At 49.0% G+C, this 19,469-nt stretch overlaps 1 protein-coding gene, 1 long non-coding RNA gene and 1 other non-coding gene across 6 annotated transcripts; 1 reads left to right on the top strand and 2 right to left on the bottom strand.

The window, feature by feature from the left end:
• Window positions 1-75: 75 nt before the first annotated feature.
• CALCOCO1 (calcium binding and coiled-coil domain 1) lies at window positions 76-17,127 on the bottom strand. 4 transcript variants are annotated; one of them, XM_019419574.2, is made up of 17 exons: window positions 17,028-17,127; window positions 14,669-14,845; window positions 14,230-14,332; window positions 13,043-13,233; window positions 10,192-10,350; window positions 9,636-9,784; window positions 7,883-7,973; window positions 5,250-5,405; window positions 4,802-5,056; window positions 4,208-4,333; window positions 3,617-3,712; window positions 3,103-3,211; window positions 2,677-2,876; window positions 2,163-2,269; window positions 1,831-1,902; window positions 1,557-1,618; window positions 991-1,180 (listed from the first exon to the last, which is right to left on the bottom strand). In XM_019419574.2, exons 2-16 carry the CDS (start codon window positions 14,822-14,824, stop codon window positions 1,576-1,578), a joined length of 2,013 nt encoding a protein of 670 aa, XP_019275119.1. In that variant the 5' UTR covers window positions 14,825-14,845; window positions 17,028-17,127; the 3' UTR covers window positions 991-1,180; window positions 1,557-1,575. The 4 variants fall into 4 exon arrangements, with proteins under 4 accessions (XP_019275116.1, XP_019275117.1, XP_019275119.1 ...); XM_019419571.2 differs by lacking the exon at window positions 1,557-1,618 and having other exon boundaries at window positions 76-1,180; XM_019419575.2 differs by lacking the exon at window positions 1,831-1,902.
• On the top strand, window positions 4,004-8,501 carry LOC128774935 (uncharacterized). The gene is made up of 2 exons (XR_008419481.1): window positions 4,004-4,099; window positions 7,765-8,501. It is a non-coding gene; the product is annotated as an uncharacterized LOC128774935 (long non-coding RNA).
• TRNAK-CUU (transfer RNA lysine (anticodon CUU)) lies at window positions 7,547-7,618 on the bottom strand. The gene has a single exon. It is a non-coding gene; the product is annotated as a tRNA-Lys (tRNA).
• Window positions 17,128-19,469: the final 2,342 nt, after the last annotated feature.

Genomic DNA, 19,469 nt, shown 5'->3' with positions numbered 1-19,469 from the left:
GTCCCCTCCGTCCCACCTCCCCTCCACTATGGTCTATGAGCCAGCTGTCTGGACCTGCGTTGCTCTAGTCACACCTCATGGTAAGAACACATTTTATTAGAATCGTTATACATATCATATAAATATATTTGTCCAAACTACAGATCGGGGGAGGGATAATGAGGGAAAGCTCTTATTGCTGGGGGGAGGGGGAACCTGGAGAGGGAGGAGGGCTGAGAAACGGGGACACCTGGGACCCTGTGTTCTCCCCATCCCTCACAGAAGGCACAAATGCATTATTTCTTTCCATGTGAGGACACTGGGGGGTGGTGGCAGGGTGGAGCAGGAGGTAAGAGTACAGAAAACCTCAAAAATACAAAAGAAACATCCAAATTTCATATCTAATGGTGTGGAAAAGGCTGGGGTGGGGGTGCAGAAAGCAATGGGGGGGAGGGAATGGGGAACAGAAAGAACCACTGAAGCTCAGAAATGAAAGAGACCTGAAGAGGCCGTGATGTCCATGCTGCTGCCTCCATGCAGGCCCCAGAGAAAACTCAGATAAACCAACAAAGACCCCCAATAAGAGAGGGTGGGGTGCCCCGGGGAATTGGCTTTGGGGCATCAGAGAGTGTGTGTGAGTGTGTGTGTATGAGTGTGTGTGTGTGTGGCTGGTGTCCGTGACAGAAGCAACCTACCCCTGGGGAAGTTCTCCTCCATCCTGGTTCATCCAAAACCGCTTTTAGAGGGTAAGGTCAGCCACTGCTTCCAAAAATGACCCCTGCTTGGACAAAAGAACCAGGCAGGAGAGGATGCCGGTGAGAGCTTGGGATGAAAATGGCTCAAAGGCAGGGGCGGTTCTTAGGGAACAGAATATCATGGAGCCCAGTGTGTTGGAAGAGAGGCCTGAGACCTAAGTGTGTGTCTGTGCATGAGTGTGTGTGTCTGTGCATGAGTGTGTGTGTGTGTGTGTGTGTGTGTGTGTGTGTGTGAGTGCATCTGTGCATGTACTGAGGAGAAGTGAGATCACTCAAAGGTAAAGGGGTCCTGGGTGCTGAAAAAGAAGTGTCCATCCATGTGGTCCTCCAGGGCATCCTTATCACTCTCAGCCGGAAAGCGCTCCTTACAAATAGGGCACTCCTTCCACGGGGGGGTGGCAGGGCCCCCGGTGCTGGCCTCTGACAAGGGACCCACTGCAAAGCCACTGAAGGAGACAGAGGGGAAGGAGAGGGTCAGTGTGCTCCGATGCCTTCTTGCCTTGTGGACCTCAGGGACAGGGACCCATGCACCTGGCCTTCCAGATTACCCTGTTCCTGGCAGCTCTCTCCTAGTCTCACCCCCAGCATCGTTCTCCCCACACTACTGAAGCCTTAGTTTCCCAGCTCTCCAGGCCCTCTCTTCTTTAGTCCCCGCTGGTCGCCGCAGTGGTGCACAGCCCATCCCCCACCCCTGCGCTCCTCCCTCCATCTCCGTCTGCTGCCTAATGAGGCTGAAAATGAGTCTGACATCGTCCTTCATCTTCCTGCTCCAGCCGAGAAGGATGACAGCATCGCCCCCTCCCTGCCCTGAGCCCATCTCACATTGAGGCAAAGCTGGGGGCTAGATGATAAAATCTCTCTTCCCCCTGCCTTCCCCTCTTGACCTGCAAAAGAAAAGGGAAGGCAGAAGGGGCGATCTGATACCTGAATCCCCCACCCCTGCAGCTGCATTGCCCAAAGGGTCTCCCAGGAAAGTCAGGGGAGAAGGACAACATCTCAGGGGTGGTCAGATGCTGGATCCCAGTCTTCTCTCTGTTCCCATCCCTGGGGGCACTGGTCACCTCCCTTCCTCCCCAGATAGAGCCTAGGTACCTACCTGGTGGTTGGGGAAGGGGGAGGGGCAGGAGAGAGGGGATGCAGGGCTATTTGGGCTCCACGGAAGATGGTGCTAGAACGACACAGAAGCCAGTTAAAGGCAGGGCCTCTGAGTGCACGTGTGCATTGATAAGATGGGGGGAGGAATTACCTGATGGCACCTGGGACTTGGGGTGGTGGGTGGTTTTCTGTGTCAACCACTCCTATGTCTCTTCTTCTTGGCTGGGGCCAAGAAGAGGGAGCTTGGGGGAAGGGCATGGGGACTGTTCACCCGGATGCCCTTTCCACTGGCATGCTCCCACCTTCCTCGTGTTCTCCCCCTTTTGCACTCACCTGGCCACGTCATAGAAGGCATTGCCCAGCTCAGGAAGCAGCAGGTGGGCCTCCTCACCACCACTCTGAACAGCTGCCATGAGGACTGACTTCTCATCCTCGGCCTCCTGGGTACCAAAGAGATAGGGATGGGTTTGGGGGTAGCGTCCCAAGATAGGGGAGCAGCATGCTGGGGGAGGTAAGAGCAGTCCAGGCCCAGACGGTAGACTGTGGGCTGTAGTAAGAGTGAGGCAGGACAGGAGTTTTGATGGGGGCTAGTGGGTAAGAAGAGGAGGAGTATGGGGGGCAGGGGCTGGCAGCATTGGGGTTACTGGGTCGGACTGGATTTTGGGGCAGTGGCCCTGAAGAGAGGCTGGGCCTGCCTCCTCTCTCCCAAGGGGAAAGCAGAGCCCTGTACGGCTAAGATTAACACTTCCTTTTCCGGACACTGGGCCATTGGGTGTGGCCGTACCTGCCCCTTCCTCCCTAACCTTGCTCTGTCTCCCACCACCGCCCCCGTCCACACACAGCTCACCGAGTCAGAGCTACTCTCTTCAGCTGGCCCTGAGAGGTGGGGAGCGATGGGAGCCGGCTGGCTGATGACGACCAGGGGAGAAGACTCTCGTGGCCCAGCAGGAGAAGAGCCTGTGTCTCCACGCTCACACAGGCCATAGGGAGGGACCCTCATGTCTTCTGGGGACTCGTCCTCTGAGTCTGTCAGAGCTGCTGGGCAGCCTGCCGGTGAGGGAGAGGACAGAGAGGGATGAATTGTTAGAGGCTTGGCTCAGCTATCTCCCTTTGGATGAGGGATATGGTTAAACTAGAAAGGGGCCAGGGTCTGGGAAGAAAAAAGGCAAAACACAGAGGGCAGAGGCAGCTCCCAGAGGGGTCACATGCAGCTTTCCCCAAGCCGGGGAAACAGGCGGGGGAAGAGGTGTCACAAGACTGGGGGTGTACAGACTCGGGCCCACAGCCGCCTCCTCGTCCTCTGTGACAGCATCCTCGTTCCACTTCTCGTCTGCCACCTTCTCCAGGCGGGCCTCCAGCTTTCTCATGTACTCTAGCAGTTCCTGGAGTTGGGAGCAAAGAGGTGAGAGAGGCTGGGAAGACGCCAACCCCGCTGGCTGCAGAGCCTTCCTTGACCCAAGAGGAACTCTGAGCTCTTCGGGACTGGATGCCTTCCCCAAAGTGGGCTGTGGTGGGGGAGGAGTGGGGTGGGGAGGCAGCTCAAAGGAGAGCCTCACTCCCACCCCCACCCCCAGGAGCCCTCCTTCACCTCTTACATCCCTCCCTCGCTCCCACAGTCCTCCCCTGTTCTGCCAAGTCAATCAGTGAGAGGAGCCACCGTCCCATTTTTAGCCTCCGGGCCCTCTTAGAGTTAGCAGTTCTTAAGCCAAGAGATGACAAGAAGACATGAGGTTCCCCCCTGAATCCTCAGCTCTGGCATCCAAAGGGCCTGAGTCCTAGGTTCTCACCTGCTTCTCCTCCTGTAACTGTTCCTTCTCTTTCTGGAGCACGCGCAGGGCTGACCGCAGCTCTGTGAGCTCCCGCTTGCTCTCTGACAACTGCACCTGAGGGAATGTGGAGCCTAGAATGTACCTCCAAGAACCTAGGCTCTGCGACCTGGAACCACCAACCTAGAATCATGCTCCTCTGTGCCCCTGTCCCTCTCTTGCCCTGACACACACAGGGGAAGCCCCAACACTCTTCTTCGATGAGTCCCTTGTCTTGACCACAGGAGACAGTCGCCTGGGTCCCAGTCTCTGCCTCTCCAGTGTGGGCCTGGGTGATTGCCTTTGGCTGGGATACAGAGGCCCTGGTCACAGCCGGGGCATTCTAGAATTCCCTTACGTCATTGCTATGAGGCCCAGAGTATTTGCCATGAGAAGAGAAAGGGACATTGCACATTTCAACCCAATGAGACCTGGGATGTGTGCAAGTAAGATGCCATTCAACATGTAAGTGAGCACCCAGCACTTCTGAGCTGACACCCAGGACAGAGAGAAGGGCCACTGATGTCTCAGGAGGTGACAGGACCAGGACTCATGGGTGGCTGGGCGTCTCACCAGGCTAGAATCCTTTTCCCGGGCTAGTTCAGTCTTGAACACTTGATTCTGGGTCTTCTCGTCCTGAACTGCCTTTTCCAGTCGAAGTATCTCTGCACTTAGCTTCAGGATCTTATCTTTCTCTGCCTGGGATGCGGCCGAAAAGGAACGTGGGAGGGGAAAGGTGAAGGAAAAGGGACGCCACTGGCATCAGCCCCATCCCTCGCTGTGTCCTTTCCTTTATTTCAATGGGTATTTTGGGAGCAATTTCCCCTTCTTGGCTTCCTCATTCCTGATACTTCTCAATGAAGGAAGGGACATGCCAGCAAGGTGCCTTGCTGATCAGAAATGGGCATCACGACAGGGCCCGGTGCCTAGGGCAGTAAACGTTTCTTAATCAAGGTGGTAACCGAGGAAGGTGCTACGAAGATCAGGACTGGAACACCCTACTTACGGATGGGTCATACTTGGACAGTGAATTGTACCTCCCTCAGAGCCCCTCCCCACTCCTGAGTCCTCTAAGCTTCTCATCCCTGTCTCCCTTCCCAGGGAATCTGACTCCATGGAGGTGGGGGCAGTGGCTGTGAGCCTGCCAGTTCCCCCCCATCCCTCTACCTCCATACTCTGCAGCAGCCCTGCCCGCTCCTTGCTCCATTGGCTTTTTTCCTCCTTCAGGTGCAGGCTGAGCTCAGCCAGCCTGCCATTGACTCCAGCCACTTCCAGGCGGCTGCGGTGTAGCTCCGCCATGGTGCGGTCCCTGGCTCCCGCTGTGCTGGCCAACTCCTCCCCAAGAAGGGCGGCTTTCTGCTGGCTTGAGGCTGCGAGCTCCTGGGCTCCTCGAAGCTGCTCCTTTAGGGGCTCCAGCTCAGCCTCAGGAGAAAGAAGGAGATGGAGATTAGGGCTCCCACTGAGTCATTCTCGAACCAGGAAGGTAACTAGGGTCCCTTTGACCCCGCACCGCAACAAGGCTCACGATTTATATTGTTCAATCTTTAGCCATGTCTTTTCCCTAGCTAGCCCTTGGTACTTCCTCTACTTCCCACTGCCTAGGGGCTTCACTCACCACGCGCTGCTGGGCCTGGCCTAGGGTGTCCTTCATCTGGGCCACCTTGTCCTTCAGTCGCTGGGCCTGGGCACTCTGCTCCTCCTGCCGGCCCTTTGCTTCCTGCAGCTCCAGATTTAAGCGGCGGTTCTCCTGTTGTGCCATTTGGAGCTCAGCCTGATGGAAGGTGGAAAATAGGTAAGGAAAGGGGTATATGTATTTGGGGTGGCTGGCAGGGGCTGAACCACTGTGATGAGAGAGATCAAGGTTCCGCTTCCCAGATTTAACACAAACTCAAGCATTCAGCTCTCGTCAGCCCTTCTTGGGGTCTCAGCTCAAAGCGACTCAGGCCTGAACATCCAGTCTCCAGCTCCCATAATGAGGTACCGGCATCACAGCCTTGATGGGGTCTTACACGAATCTAGGTATCCCATGTACCATTTCTGCTTCTCCGCTCTTCCTTTCATTATTATTAATTTTTTAAAGAAGGTTTTATTGATTTTTTAGGTAACCTCTACGCCTAACATGGGGCTTGAACTCACAACCCCAAGATCAAGAGTAGCTTACTCCACCAACTGAGCCAGTCAGGCTCCCCTCTGCTCTTCCTTTTAGATCAAAACTCAGTCTGGATGTCCATGAGGCCCTCAAACTCAGCATATTCTATTTCCCAGTCCACTTCTTTCCACTCTTATTTCTGCCCATGCTACTGACTACTTCCTAAGTCACTCAGGCTGGATCCCTTGGTGCTGGGCTTGGCTCTGTTCTTTCCTTAGTGACCCCAAGAAAAGCCTTTTGCTTCTCCATCTTCTGTCTTGTTCACAGCCATTTTCTCTTTTCTACTATCACAGCAACCATGTTGACTCAGGATCTGGTCATTTCTGACTTGGATTATTGAATAATCTCATAACTAGTTCATCTCCCAGGAAGAAATCACATTAATCTTCTGTTAAGTCCCGCCTAAGTACATGTCACCCCCTTGAAAATCATGGATGCCTCTCATTTGCTTACAGAAGGAAGATTAACTCCAGATCCTCTCCAGTCTGACCTGGGCCTCATCTCAAACCCTCCACCCACACTTTCAAGTGCCCCGAGTGTTCTGGACTCTCAGCCTTTGCACGCGTCTTTCTCAGTTCCCAGAATGGCCTCCCTCTTATCTCTGTCTACTCAAATCCTACCTACTCTTTACTGCTGAACAAATGGCTTTCAAATACCCTTCCACGGAAGCCTAGGGTTTGGAGGAAGCTGCTGAGAGATTCTGCGAATATGTGATGTGAGCTCCTTCTAAATAATTCAAAAAATATGTGAGAAAAACAACATACAAGCTCACAAGTTAACACAACGGGGATCATCAATCCACTGACATGTGCTTCTGAGTTAATTCACTTTTTTTTCAGGTTAATTAATTTTTTTGTACAAACCTCAGAATAAAGTTCCTATTGGATTTTCTTTTTGTTTGAAAAGCAAACTGAGATGGCATGGTGGACAGTTTAAAAATTGCCGTCATTTGCACTTACTTATTTGGAGACTCAAGGTGTTCTTAGTATTGTACAACCAAAACTCAATACGGAAATATATTAGCTGCTGATGCTGACAGAATAGTTATCTGTAACCTCTGATTTCAAGGTTTGGCATCCATCAGAATTACCTGATTACTTTTGTTACCTTATAAGTTAACATTGTACATTTGAATTTTTAAAATTGGGGTGCATGGGTGGCTCAGTGGGTTGAGCATCTGACTTTGGCTCAGGTCATGAGCTCATGGCTTGTGAGTTTCAGCCCACATCAGGCTCTGTGCTGACAGCTCAGAGCCAGTATCCTGCTTTGGATTCTGTCTCCCTCTCTCTCTGCCCCTCCCCCACTCGTGCTCTGTCTCTCCCTCTCTCAAAAATAAATAAACATTGGGGCGCCTGGGTGGCTCGGTCGGTCGGTTAGGCATCCGACTTCGGCTCAGGTCATGATCTCACGGTCTGTGAGTTTGAGCCCCGCATCGGGCTCTGTGCTGACAGCTCAGAGCCTGGAGCCTGTTTCAGATTCTGTGTCTCCCTCTCTCTGACCCTCCCCTGTTCATGCTCTGTCTCTCTCTGTCTCAAAAATAAATAAACGTAAACAAAAAAAATTAAAAAAATAAACATTAAAGAAAATAAATACTTGAATTTATAAAAATAAATTTATAGTAATAAACTATTGGTTTTATCTATTCAATGAGGTTCCACCTAAGATGTAAAACTTTATTGTGGGGTGGAAAGGAGAGCTAAAAAAGCTGGAAAATACTAGGCTACTTTATGCCCCTCTTTTTTTTTTTTTTTCAGTACACTCTATGCCCAACGTGGGGCTTGAACTCACACCCTGAGATCAAGAGTCACACGCTCTACTGACTGAGCCAGCCAGGCATCCCTGCCCCCTTCTAATGACCCTAATAAGACGTGCTTTTGTCCACTTCTGTGGAGCATCTTAACACTTTATTATTCTTCCCTGGTGATGCTGAATATATTCCACTTTGACTAATCCTGACTTGGGTATACATTTTGTTTCCTAGGAGAGCGTGTGTACAATGTCCTCTTTACATTTTTTATTGGCTTTGGTGCCCGGCACTCAAAAGGGCCTCAACGCAGTGGAAGAACAATTGAGAAAGCAAACAGACTCTGAGCCCCTACCTCGCTCTGCTCCTTGTCGGCCTGTGCTTCTTTCAGTTGACCAAGAAGCTTCTCCTGTTCCCGAGTCAGGGCCTTCACGGTGTCTCTCACCCTGTACGTGGGGACATGGAACATCAGATAACCCGGCTGGTCACCACAGAAGATACGAAGGACGTGGGCTTTTGTCTTTAGCACTTTTTCTGGTGCCCCTCTGGGCCCACACCTCCTATTGTCTCTGGGATGCCCAAATCCCCAGACCAAGGTGATCTCGCTGGAAGCCCTGAGTATCCAAGATTCCTGGTTCTAGAGCACAATCTAGAAATAAACAGTTTGTTCTCTTTATGTGTCATTTTAAGGAATGTTCTGCTGACGCCTTCCTAGTTGTTTGCATTCAATCAAGAGACCAGAATCCAGTCTTTTTTTAGACAAGGGACAGCCACGATCAATTATAAACTTTGGATCTAGATCAGAAGTTGGAAGACTTTTTCTGTAAAGGGCCTGATAATAAATACTTCAGGCTTTGCAGGCCATGAGGATTCTGTGGTAACTATTCATTTCTGCCACTGTAGTGTGAAAGCACCACAGACGTGTAAATGAATAAGCGCGGCTGTTCCAATAAAACTTTATTTATGAACACTGACATTTGCATTTCAGATAATTTTCACATCACAAAATATTTTTCTTCTTTCGTTTAACCGTTAATTCATCATTAAAACCATTTAAACTCACAGACTGTACAATAACAGGTGGCCAGGCTAGATCTGGCACATGGGCCATAGGTTTACTGACCCCTGGGCTAGACAGTCCCTAATCTTTTCCAGATGCTCTGTCTGATCCCTGCTTTTCTATTCCATGATTTAGAACCTAGACATTTACTATCTCCGTAGGGCAAGACTAACATATCCTACACTGGAGAAGCCTCAGGGAGTAACTCACTTTTTTACTCTGGACCTTGGCTAGAATGCCTCTTTCCTTTAAGGAGTTTAAAAATATACATAAAATCTACTGGTGCCGAATGAAAGAGACTTAATTACATGATTTGATGAAAGAAAGAACTAGAGTGTTTCTCCTGGCGAAAATGTGACGGACAGACACGGGAAGTGGTCAGTGTTTGTGCCATTTGGTAAAAACGACAGTTGTCTGGTAGAGGAAAGAAATTCATCCTGTGCAACCCCAGAGGTCTAAACCAGCACTAATGGAGGCAAGTTACAGAAGGGAGGTGTTTAGTTCAATACAAGAGATACAAAAGTGACAGCTGTCTGATATTGAAAGAGGCTGCCTTCTGAGGTAGTGACCTTCTCAATTACCTGACAGTCCTCTGAGGGCTAAGATTCTATGACTTATACCTTTTTTTTCAGAGGAGAGATCCCGTAACATTCCTGGATCACCGGTTCAGACATTTCCTAACAGTGAGAACGGAGTCTCATCTTCTTTGCTGTGATAAAATCTGAAATCCATCCTCTCTTATCTTGTCTTGACTGTTCTATCCACTCTTTTCTTCCAAATCCTCCACTCCTAGCTCCTGCTTAGCCTTTGCTGCAGCATAAATAGTAACTATGATTACTTCTGAAGGTGAGGAATACAGAATAGGCTTAGGAAAGATGGAGGAGAGCTAGGCAGGAAAGAAAAGCCGGGGAAGTGGAATACCCTGAGTCTGAAAGGGGAAAGAACCACACCAGACAGAGTGCAGGTTTGCCTGTCTGAAGCAGGAGGCCGGAGTCTGGGGGTGACAGGAAATGAAGGGAAGTGATGGGGGTAGAGGGGACGCCCTCACCTGTCCAGCTCCACCTCCTTTGTCAGCACTTTCTCACTGATGGCCTGGATGTCATCTTCTAGCTCCAGGATGCGTGCCACATGGTCTCCCTGTTGCCGGCTCAGGATGTCCCTCTCTTCTGTGAGCTCCCCGTGGGACCGGGAAAGCCCCTGGAATCGAGGTTCCCCCCAGAAGAATGAAGTTGAGACTCACCTCTCAAAGCACAGAACAAGGGCTTGGGAGGAGCACACGGGAGTTAGCCTGTTCTCACCTTCCTACCCTGTCACCTTCCTTGAAAAAGAAACTGCCAGAGAGCATTCCCTTACTGGCGAATATGGCCACATCCCCCCGTCCCCCAGCACTGCTGTGTGCAAAGAACTGAGTGTCGTTACATTTGGGGATGTGTCTCCTGTCATGTCAAGTTTAATCCTACTTGTTACCCCTTAAAGCTATGTTTTTGATACCGGAACCATCTTAAAAGCCCACTGACATCTTGCCTTTCCCATCTTCGCTGGGTTCAGACTTTGGACCCTGGGTGAGCAGCCAGGCCCCGTGCCCCACCTGGCCCAACTCCCACCTTGTACTGCTCCATCAGCTCCGCATGCTCCTGCCTGGCTGTTGCCAGAGCCGTCTCGAGCTCCTGTACTTGACTCCTCAGCTCCGTCACCTGTCCCTCCAGCTGCAGCTTCAGCTGCATCAGGTCATTTCTCTCTTGCTGGCTCTCATCCAGCTGGTTCTACAGGGAGCAGGATGAGGAGGGGGGTGTGCTCGTGAAAGTCCCGTCCCCATCACGCTGCAGGTGCATTCGGGGCCGGGAGGTTACATCGGTACAAGCTATAAAGAGCTGAGTAAGGGGAGGCTTGTGTGTTACTGAATCCTGCCACCACCAGTCAGGCGCACCAGCTCTCGACGCTCTTGGAAGAAGTCTTTCTCGATCCACATAAACAAAAGGAATGGCTCCCTCCCTGAATTTTACCTTCTCTATTCTGGAACCTGACAGAGGTAGGTTTAAATCTCCAATATAATTTTTGCTAGCTCTGTTATTTTTTTTTTTTTAAATATTTACTTATTTTTGAGAGAGACAGAATGCGAGTGGGAGAGGGGCAGAGAGAGGGAGACACAGAATCTGAAGCAGATACCAGGCTCTGAGCTGTCAGCACAGAGCCTGACGCAGGACTCAAACCCACGACCTGTGAGATCATAACCTGAGCCAAAGTCAGGCGCTCAACCAACTGAGCCACCCAGGTGCCCTGCTAGCTATGTCACTTTGAATGAGTTACATAACTTCTCTGAGTCTCTGTCCTCATTTGGAAAGTGATCTCTTAGCCTAGATTTTTGAAAGGTAATTATAATGAGAATAACAAACGTAAAAACAGAACATGGAAAATATCCAGATGGCCAACAGACACAGGAAAAGGTGCTCAACATCACTCATCATCAGGGAAATGCAAATCAAAACCACAATGAGATACCACCTCACACCTGTCAGAGTGGCTAATATCAAAAACACAAGGAACAACAAGTGTTGGCGAGGATGTGGAGAAAAAGGAGTCGTTGTGCACCAATGGTGGGAATGCAAACTGGTGCAGCCACTGTGGAAAATGGTGTGGAGATTCCTCACAAAGTTAAAAATAGAACTACCCTACAGTCCAGTAATCGCACTACTGGGTATTTACCCCAAAATACGAAAACACTAGGGGCGCTCGGGTGGCTCAGTCAGTTAAGCATCTGACTTCGGCTCAGGTCATGATCTCCCAGTCTGTGGGTTTGGGCCCCGTGTCGGGCTCTGTGCTGACAGCTCAGAGCCTGTAGCATGTTTCAGATTCTGCGTCTCCCTCTCTCTCTGCCCCTCCCTGCCTCGTGCTCTCTCTCTCTCAAAAAAAACAGCAAAAAAAATTTTTTTAAATATATGAAACACTAATTCAAAGGGATACATGCACCCCAATGTTTATAGCAGCATTATCTACAATAGCCAAATTATGGAAGCAGCCCAAGGGTCCATCGACTGAAGAACAAAAAAAGAAGATGTGGTACATATATACACAATGAAATATTACTCGGCCATGAAAAGGAATGAAATCTTGCCATTTGTAACAACATGGATGAAGCTAGAGAGTGTAATGCTAAGTGAAATCAGTCAGAGAAAGACCAATACCCTATGATTTCACTTAAATGTGGAATTTAAGAAACAAAACAAATGAGCAAAGGAAAAAAAGGGATATAAACCAAGAAACAGACTCTCTACTATAGAGAATAAACTGATGGTTACCAGAGGGGAGGTAGGTAAGGGGATGGGTGAAATGGGCGATAAAGATTAAAGAATACACTTATCATGAGTACTGATTAATATATATGGAACTGGAGAATCACTCTATTGTACATCTGAAACTACCAAAACACTGTATGTTAACTACATTAGAATCAAAATAAAAACTTAATATAAAAAAAAACCCAGAACACAGGGTAGGAGCTCACACATCTCTGACTTATGTAAGATTTAGACATCTTCCTATTCTTGTGCTGATCCCGTGTGTTTAGAGGGTTCTAGAAGGCAAGAGTTTATCTAAATCACAGATCAGGTACCCATTCTCACCCTCTGAGCACTTCCTCAAGTCTGTCCTCTTGTCTGGGGAGTGTACTTCCTCCCCAGTTTCCCTATCCCTGATCTTCCTTCAGGAAGTCCTTGCCAACATCTGCCGCCACTCTCTAACTCTTCTCTATTTGGTCCCATAGAAAAATACAAGCCACATATATAGTTTTTTAAACTTCCTAGTAAATACTCAAAAAAGTAACAAGAAACAGGTGAAATTTGTTTTAATGGTATTTTATCCAACTCAGCGTATCCAAAGTATTATCATTTCAACATGTGACCAATATAAAAAACCACTGAGATCTTTTACTTTTTTTTTTAACACTAAGTCTTCAAAATCCTTTGTGTATGTTCCCCATACAGTACATCTCAATTTGGACCAGTCACATTTCAACTGTTCAAGAGCTTTCTGTATTGGACCGTGTAGGTGTGGGGCCCTACCACCTGCTCTCACTGCTCACCTGTCCTGGAAGTGGGTCTCATACTCCCCTTCCTCTGAACATTCCTTCCCTGGAGTGGCCTCCCTCTACCCTTTGGATCATCCTCTAGGGCCTAGGACAGGATGTAGCACTTGGGAGAAGGAATGTTTGAAAAGTACTTATGAAATCTTGAGTGATATGTGCCTGTGGGTAGCTTGCTTTCCTGCCCTACATGTTTGTGTCTATGTTAGATCAAGACTTTCTTAATGGCAAGACTGTGTAAGTCCTGGTGAGGTACTCAGTTGAGGCCACAGCCCAGGGGAAGGTAAAGTGAGAAGCAGTCCCTTGCCATGCAGCCCTCTCCCTCCCCTGCCCCTCCCACTCCGCTGCCTGGGAGCAGCTCTGTTGCTCTGTCTCACCTGCAGCACAGTGGCCTTGGGGACGACCAGCAGGATGTCAGAGCCGCCATCGGCCTCCTCTAGGGTCACCAGTTCGTCCATGGGCCTTGGCTCTCGGAACTGGAAAGGGGGGCTCTGCCCACATACCCGGCCCTGGCGGTTCACATACCGGAACTGGTAGAGCTGGGCTCCAGGTTTGGGCAGGTAGCTGGCTGTGGGAAGAGGAATGGACCCAGGACCCTAATATGATCCCAGGCCCTCAAGTGCCTGGCAGTCTTCCTTTTCCTTGACGTCTTTTTTTTTTTAATTATATATATATATAGACAGAGTGAGCACCAGATGGGGAGAGAGGGAGCAGGCTCCACACCCAGCACAGAATCCTATGTGGGGCTTGATCCCACGACCCCCGGGATCATGACCTGATCTGAAATCAAGAGTCGGATGCTCATTGACTGAGCCATCCAGCCGCCCCCACCTTGATGTGTCTTATCACCCACTGTCCTTGGTTCCAGTCCCTTGTTCCCTGTTCCACATACTGTTTTCTTTCCTCTTTACCTCCGATGGGCTATTTATGTTCCCTGAGATACTCTTCTTCCTCCTTTCTGCCTAGGCCTGTCCTTCCTCTCTTTCCCAAGCCTACCTTCCCTAATAATAATAATAATAATAATAATAATAATAATGTTAGTTATCACTTACTGAGTGGCCACCCTGAACCAGGCACTATGCTAACCCTTTACCTGTATCACTTTAAACCTTCATATTGTGCCTATAAGCCATGCATCCCCTTTTACTGTTAATATAACAGAGACAGGGAAATTAAGTAATTTGTCCAAGGTCTGATAGCTTGTATTAGAGTTGAGATTTGAGCCTAGGTCTTTCAGAATCTAATGACTACCTTCTTCTCAATTTATGACACTACCTTTCCCTCCTTCCTACCCCTAGTTCCCTGAGAGGACTTCCTCTTTTTTGGCGGTAAGTGGCAGGATTACTGGCCCTTGACAGGTCCTTCTATCTCTAAGTCCCTGATTCTGTAATAATCCCACAATTCTATGTCTGCTGAGCCCTATTGGATATAGTTCTTATTTTATTTATTTGTACTTATTTTTTCTTGTTGTCTGTGCCTAACTTTGGTTTCTGAGCCCACTATCTTCCTCCAAACCTCTATCCCCTAGGTTCCTTCCTCCCAGACCTTCCATGTTCCCTCGTACCTTGGAACTGGACACTGGCGTGGACTGGGGAACCATCGGTTGCACTTTCAGGCACCGAAGACCACACAAAAGTGTGGTAATCCCGAACACAGGCAGCCTCCACCTGTGAAGGCCCATGGTGGGAGAGAGGTATGGTGATGGAACTGTGAGCTAGGGATGGCAGAAAGGGCTGAGGGACTGAATGGGGGCTAGGATGCTGTTACAGTGACAAGGATGATGACAGACCGGGAAAGTGGAGGGATCCTTTGTGGCAGGAGAGGGCAGGGCTAAGATGGGGAGGAGATGAGCCTTGGCTTACACAGATGGCTTCTGTCACCTGTGACATCTCTGCCCTTCTTCTCTATCAACATGTGGTTGAGAACCCAAGGACTAAGTCATTCCCCTGATTCCAACCAACCCATGGCTCACAAATCTGAGCCAAAAGGGGTTTTGGGGATACCTTGAAGATGCCAATCCAGTCGCTGGCGCTGGGCACGGCGCCTGGGGGAAGGGTATAGTGACATTCCACCTTGGTGTTGGGGATGTAGGTCCGGGCTACATTCAGAAAGTTGACTCCACCCCGGGAAGGTGCCCGGCTTAGTGATGATTCTTCCATCTTGCCCTCAAGGTATCTGCCCTCCTATGAAATAAAGGGTTAATATCCTAAAACCTCTCCCATGCATCTCTTCTTCTCCCCAACTCCATCCCCACCCACTCACAGCTCCTGCCACTATACCCAGAGATGGAGGTATATTTCGTTCCTAGCCCCTAAGGGCTACAGGACCCTCTAGAGGTATCACTTTTAGTCTCCAGGACACAGGTCTGACCTTCTGAGTCAGTCCCCATTCTGTCTCACATCGTACCCTCTCTGAGTCACAGACTCTTCCTAGAGTTAAGATCTCTCTCATTTCTGCTCCCCTTTCACAGTCCCATTGACCAAGTCTCAGTATCCCAGGCTCTACCCACTCAGTTCCTCCTTTCCCACCTCTTAACATACTTGAACATTCCAAATTCTTCAGCCTCCACCTCCCCATCCCATCCCGCTTATCTTTTTGGCTCTTGAATTCAAAATCCAACTGACGTGTGGGGCCCCCTCATTCCGAGCAGGTCTCCTTGCCCACTCCAGCTGTACCCAGGAGTAGCTTATGACACCTGAACACTCTCTGAAAGTAATGACTGAGTCTTCAAAGCAGGAATATGGCTGGAGGCGGGGACCAACAGCCCGATCCTCAGGCCCCCGAGGTCCCAGTTCTCTCCCCTCTCCAAGTTGTCTACCCTCATGAATTAAAAAACAAAACAAAACAAAACAAAACAAAAAACCACTTCTGCTCTCATTCAAAGACAAATGGAAAGAGAGGATATAAGGAAAGACAGGTTTTGCCTCTCAACTTCAGGAAGTCAAGAATTCTGGAGGCGGCTGCTTCAAGGGTGGGGTGAAACATTCAGCAGGAACGTGGTGGTGTGGGGAGACGGAATGTGGGAGCCTGGAGCCAGGAAAAGTCCCACCCCTGGATAGGGGATAGATTGGAAGGTAGGAAGTAAGGGGCCCTAAGAAGGGGAAATATATATATGATGTTGAAAGAAGGGAGGATTAATTCAAAAATAACCTAACGTTCTTTTCTTCAGGTCTCGCCAGGAACAGAACTAGAAACCTACTGGTTTGACTATGTTAACCCAGCTGTAGTGTTTTCTCTCTGCCCCCTTTGGCCTCAATTCCAAGTGCCTGGATGTGTAGTTGGAGGCATGCTATAAGATGGGATTGACAGGGAGGGGTGTTCCAAGTTAGGGTGGGGAGAGTTAATTAGGAAACACGGGGATGGAGTGAGGAACAACAACAATAATCAACACAACTCCTCAGCCCAGGGCTGTGAGATGGCTCTCGTCATCGCTCCTCTCCATCCCACTAATCTTCATCCTGTGTCAACCACAGAGGATGGTGTCCAATCAGCCATGGCCAATAGTCATGGGCACACCCCCAAACATCACAAACCCACGCGAGGCTGAAGTCTGGAGCTAGCAACTTTAAAAACAACAGGAATTCAGTAGAGAAGGAAAGGTGGGCCAGCTCTACAAAAAGAAGCAACTTCTCCTTCCAAAATACGGATTGAACTGGGGACAAGAGGTTTCTTTGGGATTTCATCGCTGAAAAATCCCTCGTTAAAATTCGTCCATGTTTTCTCCAAATACAATTCTTCCGGCTTTTAAAATGGGGGATGCATCATCCCCCACAGATCTAAGCCTGTGGAATCCCAAATACTCCCCACAAATAAAATCCTTAACAGCTGGAAACATTCACCAGACCTGAAACAAAGCTCTGGGCACCTAAAGTGTATGTGTGTAGCTAGATTCAAGCGTTCGCGCGGGTGGGGGGACTCCCACCCCTCAACTCTGTAGGCCTCTAAGAGTTCCTTAACATTCTGCCACTTGTAAGGCTTCCCTCCCGGGACTCGGCGTAGTAAAAGGCCTTTGGATTGGGGCGGGAGGGTAAGGAGAAAGAGAAGGTTTGTGAGGCTCAAGTCTTGCGTGGGAGAGAATGAGTAAATAATTCAGTGTCTCCCAACTACCTTAGGAGTAACAAGCTTTATAGAGAAGAACTGAGGGGAAGGGGAGAACAGTGAGGGGGCGCACCCCTGATCAGAGCCCCCTCGAGACCAAGAACTCTCAAAACAGAAGGGGTGGCTTTTCCAGTACGGAAAGTGTTAAAACCCAAACGCTCCTGCATCCCCCTTCCACAGTTCCCTTAGATTATCCTTTCACAGACTGGAAATTGGGGGTGACCCCCGCATTAGATCGCCCCCAAATTAGGCCAAGTTTCTTACCCCACACACGGATCAGCTGTTCCCTCACCTTCCACCAACAACAAAAACAGCACTCCGACTCCTGGAGGGGGAGGGAGAAAAGTGGACGTGAGGACTTCTGGGGTTTGTGGTTTCTCTGCCCTCTTTTGTCGGCGAGCCGGCTTGGATATGGAACTACACATCCCAGGAAGCTGTGCAAGAGGAGGGCGGAGCAGAGGGCGGTCGCGGGGGCGGCCTCACCACGGCATCCTGGGAGGCGTAGTTCCCACTTCCATGACTGCAAACGAGGGTGTGGCCACCAAAGGACTTCACGGCCCATGATTCCTTAGGAGGGGCCCGGCTGTATTGGTGGTGACTGCTGGTCTGTAACGTGCGTTGTGGGTTAGGGGGTGGGGAGGAGTTGGGGCTCTAACGTCTCCTGTTTTATGCTTCACAGGGTACGACGCGTTGCGTTGCACCCTCATGTTTGCTTTTCACGACGGGCTGTGGGATAGATAGTATGGTTATCCACACTTTACGGATGAAGAAACCAAAGCCCAGAATGTTTAAGGAACCGGTCTAAAGTATCAAAGCTATGCGATGGTAGAATTCCAGGGCTCCAAGACTCCAAGTGAAGTGCTCTTGCCGCTGCATCACGGGCTGCCTACTATTTAGGGACAGGGAGCTACTGGCTGAGGTGGCAGTTTCTTCTTTGCTTTAACCTCGGGGACAGCCCCTGTAAAACCTGTGTACTGTGCACCGCTATTTCCCCCCTCATCCCCCCCCCCCCCACTTGAGGATTTCAGGGCCAGGGGGCCTGTCAATACTCACACACCTGGACTGGGCTCTCCCTAGAGTGGTCTGTGGGTCTAGGAAGAAGATCCATTGGCTGAGGTGGTGGTAATGGGGAGGTGAAGGAAGGATGAAGTTGAAAGGGGAGGCTGACATAATTCAGGACTGGTCAGAACTCACAAACAAGCCACTTAGAGGGGGCCGGTTTGCCCAAGCCTTTTAATGAATTAATATAACAATACATGTTATTGCTTCTGTTTTTATTTAGGAGAGGTGAAAGAGTAACACTCCTCCCACAACCTAAGTCGAATTAAAGACTTGGGCATCCTTCTGCCTCCCCCTTCCCGCACCGTCCAGGAGCCTCCAGGTAGTCTGAGGCATTCAAAATGATCTCTCTCCGGGTCTCGGTGTTCAGGGATTACAGTCTAAGGATTGATTTGCTCTTCCAGAGTGCCTGCTTTAATACTCTGCTCACTAAGTTACGGAGCCTCTGCCTTTTCCAAGTTTTTTGGTAGTATTTTGCTTTTATGGCTGAATAGGGTGTCTGGTGGCTGCCCTTGGGTGCCTTTCATCTGAAGATCTCCAAGCACTTAACAATAAGTCACTGGGCTTCACAAACATTAAGGTGACATGTCTGTGTCATTAGTCAGGATTTATGAGTTAGGGAATAGCTGCTGGCTGAGGAGCTGGCTCAAGGTCCTGGGGTGGGTTAAGAGTGGGGTGATCCAGGTCTCCAGTGTTCTTGGTTTTTGTCTTCCACCAAGAATAAAAGCTTGGAAAAAAAAACCCTCAGTCTCAGTGGAGCTAAAAAAATAACATTTTCCACTTTTTTTTTTTTGGTGCTTACAATGTGTTTTTGCCAAGAATTTTTCTATTTAATATAACAGGCTTATATAGAAAACCCTAGTATTATTCTCATTTTATATATGATAAGGATTGAGGCACAATTAAAATGACTTACCTGACATAATCTAACTAGTAAGTGGCGGAATCAGGATTCAAACACAAGCGGAGTATACTAGGCTCCCACCCCAGAAACTGCTGGTATGTGATACTAACTCCCATTGTTCTAAGGCACAGTGCTATTAATTAATCAAGGGAGCATTTATGTGCAAGACACAGGGGATGTGAAACAGGTTCACTCAACAGATATGTGTTCGAGATACTATGCTAGGTATTCTTTTGTGGAAAGAATGAATATAAAATATAGATATTTGAAGGATGGATTGGATTTGGATAGCCTGGCAGGACAAGGTCTAAGAAGGCTAAGCTTATTCCAGCCTGAAGCAAAGATTCAGAAGTGGGTATTTGTAATGTTTACTGGAGCCCAGGAGGTCATATAAGAACAGCATATAAATTTCAGCTTTCTTTTTTTCCAGACTCAGATTATTGGCAACGACTGTCTGAAGTGTGTTGAGAAGGATTCTGAGGAAAGAGTGCTAGGATTGACTAGTAATGTCTATCATGTACCCTAGGTGGAAGATGGCAGTAATAATAGATTGACTTATTGTTTGAAATTATTTACTTTCTCCCCCCTTGCCCATTGCTATGTGACTTGAAGTACCTCCTGTAGAAGGAGTATACATGTCTCATTTCATCGACTTTGGACTTGATCATGTTTCATATTTTGGCAATGGGATGTGAACAGAGATAACCGATGCCGTGTTTGTGCATGTGAGTTTCCACTTTCTT

This window comes from Panthera pardus, unplaced genomic scaffold, assembly GCF_024362965.1.
Source record: "Panthera pardus isolate Hobbes unplaced genomic scaffold, ASM2436296v1 HiC_scaffold_6, whole genome shotgun sequence".
In the NCBI taxonomy this organism is placed as follows: Eukaryota; Metazoa; Chordata; class Mammalia; order Carnivora; family Felidae; genus Panthera; species Panthera pardus.
Note: the sequence above shows the minus strand (reverse complement) of the source record. Positions and strands in the feature narration are given on the sequence as shown.

Excerpts from the sequence above, each read along its gene's own strand:
- CALCOCO1 (XM_019419571.2), bottom strand. The coding sequence starts at position 14,824 with ATGGAAGAATCATCACTAAGCCGGGCACCTTCCCGGGGTGGAGTCAAC. Across the intron at positions 10,351-13,042 it reads CCAAGGCCACTGTGCTGCAG|AACCAGCTGGATGAGAGCCA; the intron begins GTGAGACAGAGC and ends TGCTCCCTGTAG. Across the intron at positions 7,974-9,635 it reads AAGGAGGTGGAGCTGGACAG|GGTGAGAGACACCGTGAAGG; the intron begins GTGAGGGCGTCC and ends CCCCACGTACAG.